The following is a 23,301-nucleotide window of genomic DNA, read 5'->3' on the forward strand; positions in this document are numbered from 1 at the left end:
AGATTGACGCCAATCCCGCTCTAGTTTTTTACAGGACTGTTTATGGACACGCAACTCCGGGGAAAACCAAGGTTTAGAGGGAGTGGCGCGCAGTCTGCCAACCCTCCCTTTAGAAGAGACCGAAACCCCCGACGCCATCCAATCATTGAAAGACGACACCGCTGTGGTAAGGTCGCTACCCGGCGCGGGCCGACTCTCAATCAGGGTGGCCGCCAGAGTCTCATTATTAATTTTATTGGCACACAGTGATTTGACCCTCGCAGTGGAAGTACCCAAAGTTGACCAAGCAAATCTGATTAGCTGGTGGTCAGACCACGTCAGAGGTTCAGGGGCATCGACCTGGAGAGAAAAATTGGAGCAGATCACATCCAGGGTGTGCCCACCCGAGTGCGTGGGTAGAGAGACCCACTGAGACAGGTGCGCCAGGTCCAGAAAATCGAGCAAACCTTTACTTTCTGGAAGATGCGCTTCCTCAGTATGAATGTTAAAGTCACCCAGAAGTAGAAAGCTGGGAAATCTGAGGGCTCGGGGGGTAATAAGATCACTCAAAGCCGTGAGAAACGACCCAGCTGATCCCGGAGGCCTATATATTAGGGTGCCCCCAAGAGTGAAGTGAGGGGAAAGAACCACTGAGAAATTCATCGCTTCGCCCCCTTCAAGGGTTACCGGGGGGGTCAACATGAAGAGTCAGTGAGTCTCTAAGAATAATAGCAACCCCTCCTCCTCTTCCCAGCGCTCTGTCCCTCCTGTATATTTTATAGCCGCGGGGGGACGGCTAACTCGACATCCGGAGCACTGGCCGTAGTGAGCCAGGTTTCCGTCACAAACAAAAAGTCGAGCGAGCTGTCCACAAGAAGCTCGAAAATATCTGCAGCATGTTTACACATCGAGCGCGCGTTAACTAAGGCAGCCGCGTTAACTAAGGCAGCCGAGAAAACATGGGAGGCCGGCTCCTGGGGAGAGGGGGCAGGAAGTGTTTCCACACAGCAAAAACCACAGATCGAGCAAGGGTTAAGCCATGGACAGTTCCCAACGACACCGCCAACATTCAGACACCCTGCCGAGCGCAGAGATAGCAGCTGCTCACTCGTGTACACAAATATGGGGCCAAACACAGTCCAAGGCTGTAGGGCAGCCCGTCCTGCGTCCGTCGCGGACGGGCGCAGACGGGCTGACCTTTGGCTTACCTTCGGCGCGCCTGAGGCGCGCCCGCCACGCGTGACCGCTGCGCGTCAGAAAAGGCATGGTGTTTATATAGGAGCGCGTCACTCCCCCAGCTAGATCGCTGCCACAGGTTCAGCCGGGGAGAGGACTCCTGGTAAGATGGCCGCCCGCCCTCCACACAAACGGCACACAGCCGCGATGGAACGGGGCCGGGTAGGCTCACCTCAGCACACAACAGAAGTCAGGTAGGTCTGAGAACGAGCCCCAAAACGTTTTTACTATTTTTAAGCAACCCCAGCAGTGAGACAAACTGACTCGAGTCTAAGGGCCAGATGTATCCAAGGGTTTTTACCCATTCTATGTTTATGGGAAAATGTGTTCGTACCTATGGCCCCAAGAGCAGACAGATACTTTACTGGTTAAATAGCTAAGTTTTTTTTTGTAAAATATATTTTTATTGTATTTGTTCAAAGGAAAGAGGGAAGGGAGGAAAGGGGGAAAAGAAAAGAAAAGGCGACAACCCCGCCACAAATCCCACACATGGGAGTGTAATATGCTGTAAATAGAATCGCTGATGGCAATCCATAGTAGTACACGCTTCATCAGGTAAGGGCAGACACCATGCTCGTGCCTTCTCAATTGTCCACAAAAAAACTATCCAGAAGCAATAAAGGAAAGGCGCCTGAAGCTATTGTAAGTCCCCGGCCCCAAGCTAAGCAGAGCCGCAACAATGAATAATAACAATACCCCAACTGGTTCTCCCCCCACCCCACCCCGGTGGTGACAACATAGCCACCCTCCCACCATATCCGGAGGGAGGACACACAAACCAATCATACTTGAAACAAATGCAAGGCACGGAGCGTGGGCGGACATACCGCCGATGGTAGGCCAGATGACAAAAAGCGGACCAGTGGGCCCCAGCGGAAGTGGAAATTCTTAAAGTCTCCCAGGAAGATGTCCGACATTCTCTCCATGCTCAGAAGGCCCCACAACCTCGAGTGCCACAGTGATATAGCCGGTGCTTGCGGCTTTTTCCACGCCGCTGCCAGGGTGAGCTTAGCCGCCCCGAGGCACAGCCACTGAATACGCTTATCAGCCTTAGTCTGGTGCTCCAACAATGGATCTCGAAGACCCAGCAAGACATGAGCCACCGAATCCGAGATCGGGTACCCCAAGATCTCCTTGATGTGGGAGAGTATCTCCGACCAAAAGAGGCGGATGATCGGGCAATCCCACCAAATATGGCGGAAGTCGCCCAGCAGGCCACACCCTCTCCAACACCGGTCCGATGACGTAGGAAAGATGCGATGGAGCCTGGAGGGGTACAGGTACCAGTCATACATTGTTTTCAGGTGAGCTTCCCGAAGGCTAACGGAATGGTTGAGCGCCGCCACATCCCTCCAGAGGTGTTTCCATTCCATATCAGAAATGTCCCGTCCCAAAATGCTCTCCCACCGCTCCATGTATCGAGGGCGAGGGGCAATCGCCGTGCGCAAGAGCAGGCTGTACAAAAAAGAAATCGCTCCCCGCATCGTTGAAGTGCGAAGCAAGAAGGATTCGAAGAGAGAGAGTGGACGAGTAGCAGCTTCACGAACCCCCTCCGAGGTCGCCCAGTGAAGGAGCTGGGCATGGCGGTAGCACTCTGTAGGTAAAAGACCATAGTCACGCATACAATTGTGAAAGGTGAGGGGCACTCCCCCATGAAACAAGTGCGTAAGTGCCCGACAACCCCCCTCACGCCACTGGCGGTAGGGACCCTCCTGGGCGGCCGGCGGGAAGGCCGGATTAAAGTGAATGGGGGTGAAGGGAGATGGGAAGGTGGTCCATCGATCGTCACCAGAGATCGTATCCCACACCTTTAGAACCGTGCTAGTGGGGGTGCTGATGTAAGCATTCTTTGGCCGGTCTATCTTAGGCTTCCAGACCAGGTCCCAGACCGACCTACCCGCCACTGCCCGGTCCATATGGAGCCAGTGCTTCTCCGAAAGCTGTTTGGTCCACTCCACGATCACCCGCAACTGTGCGGCCTTGTAGTACAATAGCATGTCCGGGAATCCGACTCCCCCCTCCCCTCTCGGCCGACTAAGTGTCGTAAAGGGTATCCGAGCCCGGCCTCCCTGCCAAACAAACCTCAGCATCATCGTCTTCAGTCGGCGGAAGAAGTCCGTGTCTAAGGGGATAGGTAGGGCCTGGAAAAGGTAAAGGAACTTGGGGAGGAGGACCATTTTAAGCGCATGTATCCGGCCGAGCCACGAAAGGTATTTTGGCTTCCACCGGTCAAGGTCAGTGCGCACCGAGGCCAGCAAGGGGGGGGGGAAACTCGCTGCAAAGAGGGAGCCCACGGTCGGCGTGAGACGTACCCCCAGGTACATTAAGGAGGAGGGGGCCCAAGACAAGGCCGTCAGCACGCGTAGCTGATCCACCTCAGCTGACGGGAGGGTCAAATTCAAAACCTGCGACTTGTCCAAGTTGACACGGAATCCCGCCACTGCCTCAAACCGGGATAGCTCCTCATGGACAGGTGGTAGGGACTGAGCGGGGTCACCTAAAGACAACAGGACATCATCCGCAAAGAGAGATATTTTATGTTGCTCCCCCGTGAAGGGTATGCCTTTGATGCGGTCATTCTCCCGAATCGCTAGCGCCAGAGGCTCAATACTCAAGGCAAAGAGGAGAGGGGAGAGGGGACACCCCTGTCTCGTACCTTGCGAATGGAGGAACGCAGCCAACCGATGTCCGTTAACCAACACCCTCGAGGTCGGTTGATGGAAATTTGCCCGGAGCATCGTAAGGAATTGGTGTGACAATCCAAAAGCAGTCAGGGTGCGGAACAAAAAGCCCCAATCGACTCGGTCAAAGGCCTTCTCCGCATCCAGACCCACCAGTACAGCAGGTAACCGGAACCTAGAAGCCTTCTCGATCAGGTGAATCACTCGCCGTAAGTTGTCGTGAGTCTGCCGCCCCCTAATGAAGCCGGACTGGTCTGGGTGTATAATGGCCGGCATCAACTCCTGCAACCGGCGGGCGACGAGAGAGGAGTACAGCTTGGCATCTACATTCAATAAAGCTATAGGGCGGTACGATGTACAGCTGGAGGGATCCTTCCCCTGTTTGGGGATCACAGAGATCAGGGCCTCCGCCATAGTGCCCGTGGTCTCCCCAGCTGTTGCCATATTATTGAAAAGGGAGACCAGGCAGTCGACAAGTTCCGAGGCAAACGACTGATAAAAATAAGCTGTATACCCATCAGGTCCAGGGGCTTTATTGGGTTTCAGAGCCTTGATCGCCATCAGGACTTCCTCCCTTGTAAAGGGGGCAGTAAGTTGGTCATTGCTACCGGCAGAGACCTGTGGGAGGGGGAGGCCAGACAGAAAAGCGTCTTGCTCCTCCGCATCTAGGGAATCACTTTTATAAAGCGTCGCGTAGAACCGTCCAAAGACATCCGCCTTGTCCCCATCCCGGTGATGAATCGTACCCCCAGAATCTCGGATCCCCCCAATATAGTCCTTCTCCCTCTTCTCTCGGAGCTGGCGAGCCAAATGGTGGCCCACTTTGTTCCCCTGGGCATAGGAACCCCGACGCAAACGCAGGAGGGTTAGTTCAGAGCGGTTGGAGTAATGCGCCTTCAACTTCCCCCTGACAGCCGACAGAGGTCGGAGCGTCATGCGGGAAGGGTTCAGTTTGTGGGATCGCTCAAGTTTCTCAAGCTCAGCCTCCAAGGACTCCCGTTCCACCCTACGTAGGCGGTTAAGAGCCGCGTTGAGCCCTATGCAGGTACCCCTCAGCGAGGCCTTACAAGCATCCCAGGTGTTAAACACCGAGGTGTCCGAGCTCGGGTTAAGCGTGAAGAACTCCCTAATAGCTTTCCTGAGTTCCTTACAGGATGCCTCATCACGCACCAAAGCAGCCGGAAAATACCACTTCCGATACCCATCCCCCCTCACCGACCACTGAAGTTGGAGTGTCATGAGGCCATGATCTGAGACAGAGAGAGGAAAAATCGTAGAAGCCCGGACATCTCCCCTAAGGGCCTGATTCACAAAAACATAGTCAATGCGTGAGTAGGTGTGATGCACATGGGAAAAAAACGTATAGTCCCTGGACTGGGTGTTCACTGCACGCCAACCATCTAGTAGGCCCAGCTCCTCCATCCTTTGTTTAGTTACAGCGGAGAAGACACCAGAGTCTGTCCTTTGGGCACGGGAGCTGTCCATAGCCTGATCCCATACCATATTAAAGTCCCCCATGACCACCAGGTGACCCTCGACGAAGGTCCCCACCGCATCCAACAGTCCCTGAAGAAAGTTATTCTGCTGCGTATTCGGCACATACACTACCACAAACGTACACCGGCGCCCATGAAGCACTCCTTTAACCATCAACCATCTGCCCTCTTTATCGCTATTCACTCCCAGAGGCTGGAAGTGAACAGAAGACTTAAATAAAAGCGCCACCCCTCTGTGCTTGGTAGAAGCGGAGGACCTGTATATGAGGGGAAACTGCTTATGTCGGAGCCGAAGCTCATCTCTACGGGCCAGGTGGGTCTCCTGGAGCCCCACCACATCTAAGTGGTGATCCAAAAGGTACTTCCACAACTTCAGGCGCTTCTGTGGAGAGTTAAGGCCCTTTACATTCCAAGTACCCAGGCTAACAGGCATGTAAGCAGATCAGGCCTCCCAGCTCACCAGCAGCGAAATCTAGCAGGTACCCCCCTCCCCGGAGCCCCTCTCTCCAGACAACTCCCAGGCCCGGGAAGACTCTCCCCCCCCCCCCCCCCCCCTCCCAGTACTGGCACCACCCGCTCCATTCCCAGCTCATGTTCCCAGACCCGCAACCATCCCACAAGGCCCGACATAGAAGGACAAGCGCCATCCACAACCAAAAGTAGCGGCCCCGCAGACCAGTCTGCACACACACAGTCGAATATTCGTCGTCACCACCCCTCCCCACCCCCACCCAACAGCTCCTCATCCCTCCCCATCCTACCCCCCATATACCCCCCCAACTCCCCAACAACCCAAAAAACAAACATAGTGAGTCCCAAGATGGGCAAACCCCAAAGAAAGTCTCCCAGGGGGCGTAGTTGGAGACCCAAGAACGAGTCTCCCAGGGCAAAAGACCGGGGTGTCTTCTCGGAAAGTACATTCATAGCCCCGTTACCTGCAGGTGCGTGCCCCTCCGGCACCAAGGCATGCGGGACGAAGATCAGGCCGCTCCAGAGCTCTGCTGCGACGGTGGAAGCGTGGCAGAGGCCACAGCGTTTCCCCGTTCCTGAAGGCTAGTCGTGCGGTCGGGCCTCCTGCGATTCTCCGGGCCCACCCTGTGCCAGGATGAGGAACGGCGCCTTCTCCGCGGTGAGGGGCTCCGACGGTCGGGTGTCGGGGTCTCATCCCCAAGTCCCAACAGCTCCTTTGCTTCCCGGAGAGAGCGAATCTGAGCCAGCCTGTTCTGCCAACGAAAGATGATCCGGAAAGGGTGCCCCCAGGAGTAGGAGATATTGTGCTCTCGGAGGTAGGTAGTGACGGGACGGAAAACGCGCCTCTTCTGGAGCGTCGTCGCGGCCAAGTCCTGGTAGAGCTGAGGTCTATGATCTCTAAATTGCAGGGAGGGTACATCTCGTGCCTTCCTCAGAATCCTTTCTTTGACCTGAAAGTCGTGGACACATACCAGTATGTCAGGGGGGGGACCACCGTTCCGCCGGGGCAAGCCCACTCTATGAACCCGATCCATTCTGATCTCCTGCACATCTTCCTCATCCAGAATCTGAAGAAAAAGAGCCTGCACATATTCCCGGAGATCCCCCGCCTCACCGTCCCAGGGAACCGCCCGAATGCGAATGTTGTTCCGACGGGAACGGTTCTCCAGGTCCTCCGCATGGGCCTGCAAGTCTATATTCTGTTCCATCAGGCGGAGCACGTCCTGCTGCAGCAAGTGCACATCATTGGCCATGGTAAGGTCGTGATCTTCCAGGGTGGCCACTCTTTCCCCAATACCGTCGACGTCCCGCCGTACCTCGCGAAGATCCGACGTCAGCTGGGCGCGAAGCTCCGATATATCATCTTTGATGGAGGTAAAAAGTTCCTTCATAAAGGCCTTAGTTGCGGGGGCTTCATCGTCAGACCTCCCCCATGATGTCTCTGGCATGGGGAGGCCAGAGCCTGAGAGTTCTTGGTAGCCCCCTCTTTCCCAGCCTTCACTTTGCGGGGATTAGTGGCCATCACAATAGCTAAGTTTTAAACTTTTCATGAAGTCCAGCAGATTTGATTTGGTCTTAATTGCTAAAGGTAGTGTGTTCCATAGTCTTGCTGCACTGGTTACAAAGTTATTACTGCCCCATCTGACTATTTTAAACCCGGGAACAACAAGGTTTCCGCTGGAGGAGTAGCGGAGAGATCTTGTTGAAACATATGGTTGAAGGCATTGTGATAGCTGTAATGGACCCAGACTGTGTAAGGACTTAAAAGCAATACACCAGGCCTTGAACGTAATGTCTTTTACCACAGGGAGCCAGTGTAACTGCGCCAAAGCTTGAGAAGCAGGGTTGTGTCTGGGAATGCCCAAGAACAGCAGAGCAGCTGAATTTTGGATGGTCTGTAGCGTTAAGCAGAGTTTTTGAGTGCTCATGAACAGTGCATTGTAGTAATCCAGTCTCTAGGTAATAAGTGTCATAACCACTGTTTTCTGCAAAAACAAGGGGATAAACGGAAGAATGTTCCTAAGAATTTTTAAGATAGAAAAACATGTGATATTAATCTGGCCCTCAAAAGATAGTTTGGAATCAAAAATCACCCCCGGGTTTTTCACTTTAGCACTTGGGGTTGGAAGAGAACATAGCTCATGGGGCCACCAATTAGGAAACCAAAAAGTGGGTTTGTTACCAAACCGTATGGCCTCAGTTTTTGAAGAGTTTAACTTTAAGCAGCTGTCCCTCATCCGGTTGCCTACCTGAAGCATACATTCGTGGAATTTGGCAGTTGTAGATTCTGGATTATCGGCGACAGACACAATGATCTGAGTGTTGTCCATGAATGAAACCAGAGAGAAGCCAAAGGATTTAATCAAGACTGCTAGCAGGGTAACATATAAATAGGACTCCCGGTTTTATGGTGTTTATTTTTTTGACATTTCTCTCTGTATTTATCCATATTTCTTTTTTGTCAACTTTATCTGTCTTTATCCATATTTCTTTTGGGTTTTGAGAAAAAAATATAGCTGAAACTGGTATATTTCCATATTTATTTAACCAATAAATATGCTGTCATGCTTGAATGCCTGCCAGGTTTCATTGATATGAACACCCGCAGAAGATCAATCCATACACTTATGTGAAAATATGCACATTTCAGTACCAGCCATGTGCATATCTACTGCTGTTTAAGCCTCTTTACTAAAATTCCTTTCTTTTTTAATCCCCTTACCTATCAACCCACACAGTTATTGGCCTGGCACTCATGGCAAAGTGTATTTAGAATCCCTCAAAAAGCACCCAATTTCCGTTTTGATCCACATTTAAAAATAAAGCTGTCAAGAAAATAAATGGTTTTCTGTCTGCATTTATCTGTAAAAATCAGGGAAAACGGAAAACAGGAATACTTGCATATAAATTAAATAAAGTGGGGCTTAATGATTACCCCTGTGGCACACTGCATGGCAGGGAGAAAGACGGAGAGAGAAAGTCTCCCATGGCCACTAACTGGACTCGGTTAATGAGGAACGAATTAATAGGGCTATGGCTTCATCTTTACTGCCAATGGAGGCAAGTCGGCCAACCAGAAGATCATGGTTGACCGTATCGAACGCAGCCGATAGTTCTAATAAAATCAAAGCTGCATTTCCTCTATAGTCTGCCTCAGTTCTTCGGTGGCCGTAATTACAGTGAGCTCCATATTATGATGACCACGAAACTCAAACTGTGTTGTGTCCAAGATCTGATTGTTATTGATGAGGGTAATCCGTTCATGATTGATGGCCTTCTCAAAAATGTGGGCTTGAAATGCTAAGCGAGATATAGGCCTAGATTTATTTGGATTCCTTGCATTTAAATTTGATTCTTTTAAGAGCAGGAAGATCGAGGCAATTTTCCACTCCTTTGTGAAGAGTCCTGACCGAAATATTTTATTAAACATGCATGTAAGGTGCCCTGCTATGGCCTTCGGTGCCAGATGCATGATTCTGGGAGGACAGGTATTCTGTGGGAATCTGGATTTACCTTGTTTTAACTAATCCAGCGTTTGATCTGCAGTCAAAGCGGAAAAGGAAGATCGGAAATTTGCTTTATTTTTAGGGGACTAACTGATGGACCTAGCAGGTCAGAGAAAGAGTGATGGAAAGAGCAAGGGAACCAATGGAGCCGTTGGAAACTACGGAGGAGTCGTAGACTGATTTAACCTTGGCTTAGAATGAGTATGCCAGATTATTGCAGAACTGTTGACTAATCATAGGATTTTGTGCTTCAGGAAATGTAGAAAGATTAACCACTGCAAACAGTTCCTTTGAGTTTTTAGAGACCTCCGATTTTGCAGTAAAATAATGTTTTTTATGCATTGACTTACTCGCTTTAAACAAGAATATCATGGTAAAGAAGTTTCCCCTACCGAAAATCAATACATTTTTGGCTGAGACAAAAGGAGTGAAATAGTTTTCTACTGTTGATTTGTCCTCAGCCTACCATCAAGTGGAGCTTCATCACACTATCAGGAATTTGACAGCGTTTCACACCTGTTGGCGCCTCTGACCTGAGGTAGACGCTGTTGCTTATTGCCAAAAATCGATCTTTTATTGTATGTGAAGTTGTCAGGAACTGTGTTTTTAACTCACTTTCTTTGCATTTGCTTTTAACCTTGAGTCGTATGCACACAAACTCTTGCTCCTTCCTGCCACCGACCCCGGTCCGTCCCGACTTGTGCCGCTTGTACGGATGGTCTGTTCTCTGCATTTATCACACTTCCGGTGGGATCACCGGAAGCCTAGACTAGCGTTCTAGTTTCTCCCGGCTCATTCTCTATTTTAATCTGAGCAGGGCGCGGACGTGCGCCAAAGGCAAGCCCGTCTGCGCCTGAACGTCGCCAGACGCCTGGACCCCTGCTTCATTTTAGCCCGGTATTGTATCTCCTACCTTTCACTTTGAAATATGTGGAAATATGCCCATACTTCGATATTCTAGTGAAGAAATCAAAAAGTTAAACACCTCTCTGATTAAACCCACCGGAATTCTAGCTTCTGAAATAGCTAGTTGTCCTCAAATTTCTCTTGTCGCTACTCCCTCTGATCAGACGGAGATTTCCTCCCTCTCTGGCTTTAATCCCTCCAGTACAAGCAGCCCAGTTGGAAAGTTGAATGCCATATATTTCAACGCTCGCTCTATCCCTAAACATGCACTGGAAATCTGGTCCCTAATTGATTCAGCAGCCTCAGACATCTGTTTCATCGCTGAGACTTGGCTACACTAATATGCCACCCCCGATATATATATCGCTTTTCCACCAGAGTATAAAATAACTCGACTCGACAGGAAATAAACCAGAGGGGGGGTTATTGATTGCAACCAAAAAGGATGTGAATGTGGTTAGTTTGGAAAATTCTGTCTCCAATTATCTAGAAATTCTTATATTTCAGATTGAGGGAAAACCGAATAATATTTGGAAAGGAGCCTTCATATATCGCCCCCCTGGTGCTAAAGGAGATTTTGCTAATAAACTGCTCGAAATCATTGCTCCTCATGTCCTCGCCTCTGACAAATTTCTTCTAGTAGGTGATTTTAACCATCATGCGGAAATACTATCTGATTCAGATACTGGGAAGTTAATATCTAGTATGAATACTCTGGGACTTGATCAGAAGATCATAGGCCCCACACATCAACCTGGTCATACATTGGACCTTCTTTTTTCTAATTCCCCTGATCTGACAGTAGCCTCTCCCATTCCACTGCTCTCGAAAGAAAATTTCAGTTAAACACACATTCTTTTTTCAAGTGCTAGCACTGCGGCACTACAATTTGACATAGCTATAGAGACCGCATTGGATAAAATTGCTCCTTTGAGAAAAGTTAAGCACAAGATTAGAACTGCTCCCTAGTTCACAGAGCAATTAGGGGAGAGGAGTTGGCCTAACGGCTAAGGCGCTCGACCTCGGACCTGGGGATCTGGGTTCGAGTCTCGGTAACGACGCCAAAACCTCCTGTGATTCTGGGCAAATCACTTAATCTCCCCGTGCCTAAAAAAACATGAAAGTGTGTGTCCTCATGTAAAAACGTAACTTGTGCAATGTAAAGCGCTCTGATAACTGATTCGGTTCGGTTCTAGTTCGCGCTATATAAAACTAAAAAAAAAAAACATTTGAAAATCACGAAATCGAAATGTTGAACCGCGGAGAACAAATGGCTTAAAAGTAAAGATCAGATAGATCGGAAAACATATAAACTTTTGCATTCTAGCTACATGAGCGACATAAAATCGACAAAGAGAGCATTTCTTACGGAGTGGATAGATAGAGCCCAAAACTCCTCTAAGGAACTCTTTCAAATTATGAAGGAATTTACCAATCCAAGCAATTCATCAGAAATCCCGAATTCCTTGGAGTGGACAAATGCTCTATCTCAATTTTTCGAGGATAAAATCACTACCATTCTTCTCTTTTCCCTCCCATCCTAACCCAACTCAGTCAGATGCCTTGGTTATATCACCATCGGACCCCCCATACATCATGGAGGAATTCGTCAAATGTAACTGCGATGCGACCTTGTCTGCCGGGCTGAAAATTAAGTCTGGGTCGTCCTCCGACCACATTTCCCCCAAACTCTTTCCCATACTTGCGCCGGCATTAGTGGAACATCTTACCAACCTCTTTAATAAATCATTTACGGATGCCGACTTCCCAACAATATGGAAAGCAGCAAAAGTCAGGCCGATTTTGAAAAAGTCCACGGCTGACCCTAACATTCTTTTGAATTATTGGCCCATATCTCTACTTCCATATTTTGGGAAAATGCTCGAATCCATTGCCAACAAGCAGCTTGTGAGCTATCTCGAAAATCATGGACTGGATCCCTCACAATCAGGTTTTAGGGCACAACACAGTACAGAAACTGCATTGGTCGAGGTTGTCGATAATATCAGACTGGCGCTGGATAAGCACCAGTCCACTATCCTCGTCCTACTTGATCTATCTGCGGCCTTTGACACCATCTCTCACCGCATTCTAATTCAACGGCTGCGGGAGATTGGTGTCAGAGGAAACGCCCTAAAATGGTTTTTTCAGTTACCTATCCAATCGCACAACAATGGTCCAAATCGATAAAAACAGAGCAGGTGAAAGACCTGTTAAAATGGGCGTTCCTCAGGGCTCTATTTTGAGCCCGAAGCTCTTCAATATCTATATGACTCCTTTGGCCAAAGAGATCAGAGCTCATCGTTTTGATGTTCTGTCTTATGCCGATGATACTCAGATCTTAGTTACACTAGATCCTGATCCTAACGAAACCAAACAACGTTTCAAAAACTGCCTGATACAGGTTGAGGAATGGATGACCACCAATCACCTCCAACTAAATGGCAGTAAATCAGAAATGATGCTCTTCGGCAAAGCGGCAGAGCACTGGACAAATGACTGGTGGCCAACTAATCTGGGCAGCTGCCCAGTAATAAAGGAATCAATCTGCAATCTGGGTTTCCAGATGGATAATAAACTGTCCATGAATAACCAAATTAACAACATCATTGGTACATGTTTCGGACTAATGCGTAGTTTGAGGAAAATTTTCAAGTGGATCCCCGTTCAGGCCCGAAAACCCTTAGAACAGGGTCTAATAATAAATAGAATGGACTACGGAAATGCACTCTTAGCTTCCATAAATGAACATCATCTGAGCAGGCTTCAGGTTCTTCAGAACACCGCAGCTCAGTTGGTTCTTAGCCTCCCGTGAAGAAGTCCATCTGCTGCCTGTTTAAAAAGCCTTAATCGGCTGCCGGTAAAAAAGCGTATCCTCTTCAAAACATTGTGCCTGGCAGATGTATGAAAAAGGCCCCAAGTATTGGTCCAAAAAACTAAGATGGTATCGGCCTCAAAGAGAACTCAGATCCAGAAACTAACTCCTGCTGACGCCTTTAAGAATACGAACTTCCAGAACTGGTGGTTGTGTGTTTTCGTTTCTGGCTCCTGCTTCATGGAACAACATGCCCTTTCATCTCCGTAGCACCCCTGAGCACAGCTGTTTCCGTAAGAGGTTAAAGACCTGGCTTTTTGCAAACGAACTGCTCTATTTCCCTCTGTCAGACTGCTGCAAGCGCCATGAGACTCCTAGGATGTGATTTGTGCACCATACAAATGTCCCTGACTTGACTTATAGATTCTTACGCATGCTGTTTGGGCTGGCCTCAGCAGCTGCGGTGTTCCAGAACTCATGCAAAAACTGTTTAATAAACAAAGTGGTGTTAGTTTTTTCAGGATGACATCTTCGTGATGGGACTCACCAGGGAGGAACATGGTGGTAGGCTGAGGGAAGTTTTAACAATAATAAGTTAAAATGGTTTCGCAGCGGAATGGAATAAATGCAAATTCTGCATGTAATCAGTGACATATCTGGTTCATGTAGTTAGTGAAGAAGGAATTTTTCCAAGGTAAAAGATTAAAGCTGCTATTTTGACGCTCCTGTCCCCACCTAAAAGTGAGCTATTTTTTAGTTTTCTCTGAATTTTATTTCAAATTTGTTGAAAATAAAATTGCAGAGAAGACGTTTGGGTTAAGGCAATTGCTAAAAGGGTGAAAGACCGCTCAATAGAATGAGGAATTTCTTAGCATTAAGAGAGACATATGCACTGCACTTCCATTGCAAGGGTTTGATCTTCATTCTAGTACTATACTTCCTACGGATGCTAGTGGTAAGGGTTTAGGGGCAGTGCTGAGCCATGTGTTTATCAAGAATGGGAAGGAAGTGGAGGAAACAGTTGCATTTGCTTTGTGTCCTTTATCCCCAACAGAGGTGGAGTACTCTGTCATGAGTACGCTTAGACAGTACGTATGGGGTAGTGATTTCTTGGTGCGCTCTGATCACATACTTTTGGTGAATGTTTTATCTACGGAAGGGTCTGTTTGTGCTACTTCCAGGTTGACAAGGATGCACTCAAGTTACTTGATTATTTATAATTACAAAGTGGAGTACTTTTCGGAACGCAAGAATAAGGTAGCAGATTTCTTAAGTAGGTCCCCTGTTAGCGGGGAGGTTCCTTTGCAGGATGAATGGGACGAGTACAGTGTGTCTATTATTGGTGAGGAAAGCATTGCCATTCTTGATATCGAGTGGTTAACTACAGAGAGGATACGGTTATGAAAGAAATTAAGAAGTTTGTGGTTGAAGAATGGCCTGCCAATAACATACTTGATGTCGAAGTTGAGACATTTTGGTGACTCAGAGAGGATTTGTCTGTGTCTGGTAAAGGATTTCTGTTGAGGGGGGTTTAAAGTGGTTATTTCATGTGATTTGAGAGGAAGGATTCTGGAGTTAATGCATGAGGGGCATTTAGAAATTGTTAATTAAAAAGAAACGGATCAAGAATTTTTACTGGTGGGAGCGTGGCCAGCAGCATGGCTTGCTAGGACGTGCTTCTCCGGAGCTCCCGGCGAGCTGCCTCCAAATCCGTCTTTCCTTATAGTCTCACACCACCAGAACACTGTGAAGGACGCAGTGGAACCGCTAGACTCAGCGGAGACGACCTACAGCGGCTCCTATGTCCGAAAACCAGCAAAAGCCGATTTTGTTCCACTGCTTTGGGAGCCCTCCCGGCGACAAGATGGCGGCCGCGGCGTCTGGGCATCGGCGGCAGCGCTGAAGTCCAGTCGGCGGGACCAGTGACTCTCTATCGCTGTTGGGGTCTGCTTGGGAGAGTCCTCGTATGGTGCACCGCCGATAAGGGGAACCCCGGTGCGGGGATCGGGACTCCGTGGCGACATTCCGACCCTAACCAAGATGGCGGCCGGAGCGGAGCCGCGGAGATAAGGCGAGTCCGGTGATCATCCAGCCACTGACCGGAGGACAGAGAGGTGAGAGCGGGAGTGATACCTGGAGAGGCCTGGGCGGTGGTGTGGACCTGGGAGGTGGCCCTCACTGAAACGCCCAGCCCCCCCCCCTCTCCCCCCCTCCCCCCACACACACACAACCAGACACTTCACCAAGATGGCGGCCGGAGCCGCGAGACCGAGCCCGAGTGGGCTCCGAGCCGGTCCTTGACCCCGCGGCAGTCTCGGCGCTCAGTGGCCCAACGACCTTCACACTGCCACCCACCGGATGCGGTGATTAGACTTCCCGGCCCTACATTGCGCAGGATCTGGCGGGAGGTCTCGCCGTGGTGGCCCCGCTGCCCTGCATCCAACTGGGAAGCCCTTGCCCCGCCTGAGGTGACCCATGGCGCCGTCGGGGGCCCGGAACGTGGGGGATCTTTCTATTCTACTCCCCCCGGCCCCCGTGACGGAGCGGCGGCCCTGGGCAGCAAAAGAGACACTCGGATCGGGGTGCACCTCCGAGAAGCGACCAACGTAGGAGGGCCGCTCGTGACGGCAACTCAATAACACACACGTGCGGACCAATCTCCACGGAGTGTGATACGAAGACGCACGTGGCCCCCGGGGACTGCGGTGTGGGAAAATCAGACTCCCAACTACGGAGACCGCTGACCCCCCCCCCCCCTGCAGCCACTGCGTCAGGGGTGAGGAGACCCCAAGTTGCCCCGCGAGATCGACGCTGCCAACCATGGGGAAGAAGGACACACTCCCCAAACCTCCTAAACAGGGTCCCATGGACCATTTCGCCACACCGAAACAGTCGGCGGAGGTCCTCCCCACCGCCTCTGGTGTGCGCTCCGACACTGACCTGCTAATGGGAGCCATCCAGGCATCAAGGACCGATATCCAGGAGTCCCGAGCGGCCCTAGAAGTCAAAATCGGCGAGGTGGGCTCTGAGGTGACACTGCTGAGGCAAGACTTCCGAAACTTATCAAACAGGGTGACCACAACCGAGACGCGGCTAGGCGAAGCAGAGGATTCGATCTCCACCCTAAGAAAAGACGTGGCAGAACTCAAGGCATCCCATCGCCAACTGATGTGGAAGGTGGACGATGCCGAGAACGGGGCGAGACGCAACAACCTGCGCTTTGTAGGATTTAGAGAAGGAATTGAAGGAACGAATATGGCATCATTCCTCCACTCCTGGCTGACTAAAACCTTCCCAACTGCACAGTTCTCGCCTTGCTTCATTATCGAGAGAGCGCACAGGGCCCTCCTGGCAAAGCCGCCTGAAGGTGCGAGACCTAGACCGGTCATTGCGCACTTTCTCAACTTCGCGGACAGGGACTTGATCTGCGAGAGGCTAGGAAACTGGGGGAGATCCGACTGGAAAACACAAACATAATGATATTCCTGGATTACAGCCAGGAGGTGCAGAAGCAACGCCGCTCCTTCGATGCAGTAAAGGCGAAACTAAGAGACTTGCATATCTCCTACATGCTCCTCTTCCCTGCGAAACTCAAGGTAATCTACAAAGAAAAGTCAATCTTCTTTAATCATCCGGAGGATGCCTGGAGGAACGCCCAATACTCCATAGCAGAGAGGCAGTTGGACGAGACATGATGGACAGGTCATTGCTGCAAGGGCCCCAGTGGGAACTACCAAAGACACAGAGGTTGAAGTCCCGACGGGTGAAGAGACAAACCCCGGCGACACCTTACCGGGGACATGGCTCAGGAGGCACTCGGAAAGGACGATCTGCCTCCCCGAGAGGCAGTGCCGTGCCTGGCTCCAGATTCGACTGTCTTCGGAGTCACGCTCGCTCAGAGGGAGACGACTAGGAAGAGCTTGAGAACCGCACCTCTGGAGGAGAAGAAGGGGGGGGGGGGACAGTAGTCCGTCCACCCGCTGGTAGAGGCGATCCGAGACTTGGAACACGACGCGTCGGGGCGGAACAGCGCTCCTGATACAGACACTCAAGACTCTCACTCATGAACGTTGATGGATCTGGTTTTTGGGACTGCAGCTCGTTGATGGGAAGCACGCAAGTTGACACGCCCTCTTGAATTTACGTTTATTGTTCTTCTGGTTTTTTGTTCTTGATCACACACCTTTTCCTACTTTGGAGGGGTGGGTTAGGGCTGACTAAAGGGAGGGATGCACGGGAGGGCGACAGGCCTTCTCCTACAGACAGTTCCGCCTTGGGATGGGATGGGACTGGAAGGGGAGGGAGGTGGGGTGGGGGGAGGGGTAGGGGGGTTCCACGTTAACTCAGGTTGGGGACCGGGAGGGTGTAGTTGGGGTGAGGGGGTAGCAGTCGGGAAGATGCAGTTGTACACTTTGATGCTTCGCACCAAGTATCCACATCAGAGACGAACCTCATTAAAGTATCCCTGGCTTGAATGGCAAGTACATTAGCGACACCGCAAGTGGGTGACGGGGGAGTTAGCATCCTGACATGGAATGTAAACGGACTGGGCTCCAAAATTAAAAGAGGTCTTGTGAACTCCTACATTAAAAGATTAGACCCGGATATTACCCTACTCCAGGAAACCCATCTTATCCGCATGCGTGCGGCCGCTATTTTCGCGCTGTGCGGCAATTTGCAAAAAGCCGCGTTACATGACGAGCTGAGCTCGTCATCAGCATGCGAGCGGCGCAACTCATGACGAGCTCAGCTCGTCATGCGCATGGAAGGGGTTAAAGGAACACACTGTGCCTTCATAGCCAGGGGCCGCCATAGAGTTCTGGCTCATGCGGGCTACACGTCCGATTCCAGGGGGGTTGCTGTCATTATAAAAAAAACCTCCCCATTATGCACCACACGCACCTGGATAGATCCACTGGGGACATTTGCTGGGGTTCAAGGGACATGGATTAGACATACATACACGATAATCTCGGTCTATGCTCCGCCCAAGCTACAGGCACGTACGCTCAAAGCTCTCGCAAACATTCTCCTAGACACAGCCGACACATCCAAGTCATGGGAGGGGATTTTAACGACGTGATGGATATAGAACAGGACAGATCTGGGGCGGCAAGTTAGTAAAGGTGGGACTCGTCATCTTAAAGATCTCTTCACCGGGGCCTACCAGGAGGGGAGGCTCCCCCCGGACCTCTCCTTGGCTACGATCGTCCCGATACACAAGGAGGGTAAGCCTCGAGAGGAATGTGCGTCCTACCGCCCCATCTCCCTCCTCAACACGGAAGTGAAACTTTTAGCGACTATCTTGGCGTTCCGCCTGAGGTCGGTTATCCCGGACCTTATACATCCAGACCAATCAGGTTTTCTACCAGACAGGGCGACCAAACTAAATCTTAGGCGTACCCATAATTGGCTTCAGGAAGTGAGGGGAAGGAGCGACCCACACTGGTTTCTCTCCCTCGACGCCGAAAAAGCCTTCGACGCGGTCCACTGGCCATTTCTCAATGCGGTGCTCCACAAATTTGGTTTTGGCCCTAAATTGCAGAGGTGGGTTCAGCTCCTCTACACTACACCAAGAGCGAGGGTGAGGGTGAATGGAAGGCTATCCCGTGAATTCCACGTCCAGAGGGGGACCCGTCAGAGCTGCCCCCTATCTCCCCTCCTCTTTACACTTACCATTGAGGTACTGGCAGCCAGGATCCGACAAAATGAGGGCATCTCCGGTTTCAAAAGAATTGACACTGACCCCGCACAAGAAAAAATGTCACTCTATGCGGATGATGTCCTTCTATATATAACAAAACCAGAGACCACTGTCCCGGAGTAATTCCGAGAATTAGACCACTATGGTAGGCAGGCGGAACACACCATAAATTGGCACAAATCTATCCTCTACAACCCAGGGGGACGGGACCGATGGGGTAGGCTACCAGAGCAACTATTGACGACCACCGAAGGCTTCCAGTATCTCAGGATATACATCACATTAGATAAGACTCTGTCGTTACGAAAGAATCTGGAACGGATTATATTGAACTCGGTGGCAGATATGGACCGCTGGAGACCGCTCCTGCTCACACTCCTGGGTCGAGCGGCCATGTATAAGATGATCATTCTACCTAAATTTCTCTATGCCCTACAAAACGAATATTACCCGCTTCCGACTACGATAATTGCTAAAATCCACTCTGACCTGAGAACCTTTCTTTGGTTGGGCAAGCAACCTAGGGTAGCTCTGACTACGCTCCAAAGACATCAGTATAGCGGGGGTATCTCACTCCCTAACCTAGAGGCCTACTATTGGGCGGAACACATGACGCCGATTAATGATTGGCTGCACGCCCCGGCGGATCACCCGACCTATGCCCTAGAGAGGCTTAAACTGTCGTCAAAAAACCCACTGTACTATCTCTACGGGGGCACAAGACGGGCACAGCTCCTCCCAGCGACTACCCTCACGCTAAATGCGTGGACCAAGGCCACAAGGCGCATGGGATGGGAGAAGAAGCCCACCCGACAGACACCGCTATGGCACTGTCAGTGGTTAACAGAACTCAATAAGCTATGCGGCTTCCGAAGATGGGACAACATAGGTATCTCCACTATAGGGGATGTGATCGCCAAAGGGGAGCTGAAACCCTTTCAGGTCCTCAAGACAGAATTTGGGCTTCACCACTAGCAGCTCTTCAAATGCACACAGCTGCGACATGCGTGGCAGGCCCAGAACGTCCAGCTGAATGATATCCCAGAATATGCGCCTTTGGAGGGACGGCTCCTCCAAGAGCGGATCCTAGGGAAGGCGGTCTCTCTCACCTACAAAACCTTAACTAACAATATGTTAGGTGACCTGGCGAAGCTTCGACGTACGTGGGAGGTGGAGGTGGGAGACATGGAGGACCTAGACTGGGAGATAGTGTTAATGCATCCCCGGGAGGTGGCAATCAAATCAAGACTACGCCTTATTCAATTCAATGTGCTCCACAGAACCTATTACGACAGAATGCGACTCCGTAGAATGGGGAAAGAAGAAGACTCGCACTGTCTTAGATGCCGTCAACTCGACAGAGACTTTTATCACACCATATGGGCATGCGACAAGATACAAACTTACAGGACGCACATATTCATAGAATTGGGGGAGGTTTTGGGGGTCCCGCTCCAGCGAGAACCCAAGCTGGCACTGCTGGGTATGACTAATGAGGTAGACCTGCCGCGCCCACTCCTCACCTTCTTGGTTCTTGCACTAGTAGTAGCTAAAAGGGATATTGCAAAGTACTGGGGGTCACCGGAACCGACTGAACTAGAGGAATGGAGAAGAGGGTTGGACCTTTACATGGCAGCCGAGAGAGTGACTTATAAGGCATGGGGGTGCCCGAAAAAATTTCAAAGAGTCTGGACCAAATGGCGGCACTACCACGGGTTGGACGGGGGTTGTGAGGGATGGGAACTCTAGGACTTGGCCATCCCATTGCTAGACCACATGCAAGAGTACTGCGGATAGGAAGCGATATGATAATCACACTGTGTGTCAATGGACGCTGAATTTGAGATGTTTCGCACTGTGACAGAACTTTTTGGCTTTGAGGTGGGTGGGGGTGGGAGTAGAAGTGTATATGCTGCTAATTTTATGACTGTATTGTTGAGTTTTGATAAAATGCAATTAAAAATATTTTTTTTTTTTTTAAATTACTGTTGGCCAGGGTTGGACTCTGCTATGGAAAGGTTTGTGCGACAATGCAGTAATTGCTCTGGTGCTGACAAAACCCAGAAGATGTTAAGGCCGCTCTGTTAGGTGTGACGGAGTTAACAGAAGGTCCTTGGCAATCATTATGTTGACATTTGGGCTCAACTCTGGACAGAGAGGGCGGGGGGGTCAAATTTGTCATTGTCTTTATGGATTTGTATTTCAAGTGGCGAAAGTTGGAGTGCTTTTAAAGTGGATGCGGAAGTAGTTGGCTCATTTTTGGAGGGGGCCTTTCTGAGGGAGGGTAAGTCTCTAAGAAGTTATTGAGTGGCAATGGTCCACAGTTTAGGGCAGACAAAGTAGAATTATTCCTCTCCAGGAATGGTGTGTGCCTTGCACACGGCCATCCTGAAGGGAATGGTTGTGTATAGAGGTTCAACTGTGTGATTATAGGTAGTGTACAAGCAGCTGTGAATGCTGGAAAGAATTAGGAGAAGGAGGTGAATTACTCTGTTGGTGACCAGTTATAGTCCATTTAAAGTGTTGAGGGGACATGAACCTTTCACAAAGGATAATAAAGTATGGGTGTCTACATATTTGAAAGGTAAGTGGTCTCCTGCGGTCGTTATGAAGATTTTTTTTTTTTGTTAGCGCGAAGAGCCAATAAGGATTACTATAATAAAGAGATATGTGGAAAGTGTATCCTTGCAGAAGGATGATTGGGTGAGTGTCAAGATTGATTGCAAGGTCAAGAAGGGCAATAGTAAGTTAACGAGGCCCCTCCGAGTGGTAGAGGATTGTGCTTGCTCTGGTAAATTGTTTAATGCGAAGATCTGGGATTTCAATAGGCTTGCTAGGTGCAACCAAGGTGTGGAAAGTTCAAGACTAGTAGTAGGGGAAGGACTGTCTTTTGTCCTAAGACGTTTGAGGATTTCCTTGTGGGTTAAACTGTTTAAGCAATGATAAAATTTACACTCAGGGGTTTTATTAATTTTCTTTGTATGTGGTATTCGTATTTGCACACAAAGTTTAGTTATGTCATATGTACGGTTCAACTGTGTAGTGGATATCTGTATTATCTTTTGTTATGTTTGTTAAAGGGGGAGGATGTGTGGCATCTGGTTCTCTTGGTGCACGTAGGTTGTCCTCGTGAGTGATTGTTACCAGGGGCGGGCATGTGGGCTGGAATGCTCTAGTGTCAGTTAGCCAAGTTGAATAGAACGGATGAAGTAGCAGACGTGCCTGTCTGCTTTTCTATAAATAAATACTACCGACTTACCTGATCATCCTGTCTTTGTTGGAGGGGACACTACATACAGCTTGTTATTACACATTTAAAACTACCATGATTTAAAAATTTGGGGCACCTTGCTAGCTATCCGATTCTCTGAGGGCTATTTTGATTTTGGTGCCTGGGCCTATTTTCTGTCTCAGTCCGACCCTGATCAACCTCTTCCTCTTCTACTCTCCTGTTCAATTTCATTGCCTGTACTCAAGCCATTTTCTTTTTTCTTAGTCACTTACTAATACTTGAGGGATAATGTTCCTCCTGTTGCTCTAATTTCACATTTCTGCAAGCTTCATTCTTCTGTTTTCGCTTGGCAGGTGCTGAGCCAGAACCGAGGCCGGAAGGCATCAGATCGGCCACCAGAGAAACCCAAGGAGAAGGAGGAGCCAAGCATCTTCACTGATGCAGACTTCAAGCGCTTTGAGCGGGAATATTTTGGGGGAGGCGCTGGCACAGTCAAATAAGGATGGCTCGAAAAACTTTTTTCTCCAACATTGTAAGAGAACTGTGTAGACATTCACTTCCAGTGTTATCCAGGTTCAGTGCTAAAGATGTTCAGGTAGTTGCAGGGTCCGGAAAGAAGACTTGGTAGGTGGGATGTCGCCATTCTTTCACCTTGCCCCATTGCTGCAAGTATGTCTCTAAAAGAGATATATAATATTTGGAACTGAGCAGTAAAGCTGGCTAGAGGAGTCCATGGAGTAGTTGTCAAAAAAAGAAAAGGTATTGTACGGGGCACACAGAGACACATTATTAGTGTGTATTATTTCCATGTCATGCCTGTTTTTAAACCTTTATTCTTATAACCTGTTACAAGGAGTTTGATTATTTAATTGAATGCAACTTAAATAAAATATCTTTTATAAATGCAGCACATAGTTTTAGATTTTTTATGTATTTGGTAGGGTACCAAAATATATAGAAAGGCCAAATACACTGTGGTGTCCTATGTACAACCTTCTTGCTTTCCCCAAGAGGTATCTAGAAGGCCATATTGTTTAGTGATTGAGCACTCATCTATGCAGCAGAGGCCCAAATTGTAGTTGAGGCTTCCCCCACTAAATTAAAAATAAAACCGAAGACACTTGAAATGTTCGTTTTTATTCTCTGCACAGCTTCGTTAGCCTACTTCAGCCCTATATGTGGGTACATACCCATGCAAAAGCTGACTGCAAGATCGTGCACAAAACCACTGGCACGCGGAACAAGAATTTTCAAAATGGATAACACTGATCAGCA

At 49.5% G+C, this 23,301-nt stretch overlaps 1 protein-coding gene across 1 annotated transcript in view; it reads left to right on the forward strand.

Moving 5' to 3' along the window:
• RPS19BP1 (ribosomal protein S19 binding protein 1) overlaps positions 1–22,933 on the forward strand; it is a 55,469-nt gene extending 32,536 nt beyond the window's left edge. Inside the window, exon 4 of the mRNA XM_078683417.1 lies at positions 22,380–22,933. Coding sequence (XP_078539543.1) covers positions 22,380–22,526 — 147 coding nt within the window. The 3' untranslated portion in view covers positions 22,527–22,933. The remainder of the gene's footprint in view (positions 1–22,379) is intronic.
• Positions 22,934–23,301: the final 368 nt, after the last annotated feature.

This window comes from Lissotriton helveticus, chromosome 1_1 (genome assembly GCF_964261635.1).
Source record: "Lissotriton helveticus chromosome 1_1, aLisHel1.1, whole genome shotgun sequence".
In the NCBI taxonomy this organism is placed as follows: Eukaryota; Metazoa; Chordata; class Amphibia; order Caudata; family Salamandridae; genus Lissotriton; species Lissotriton helveticus.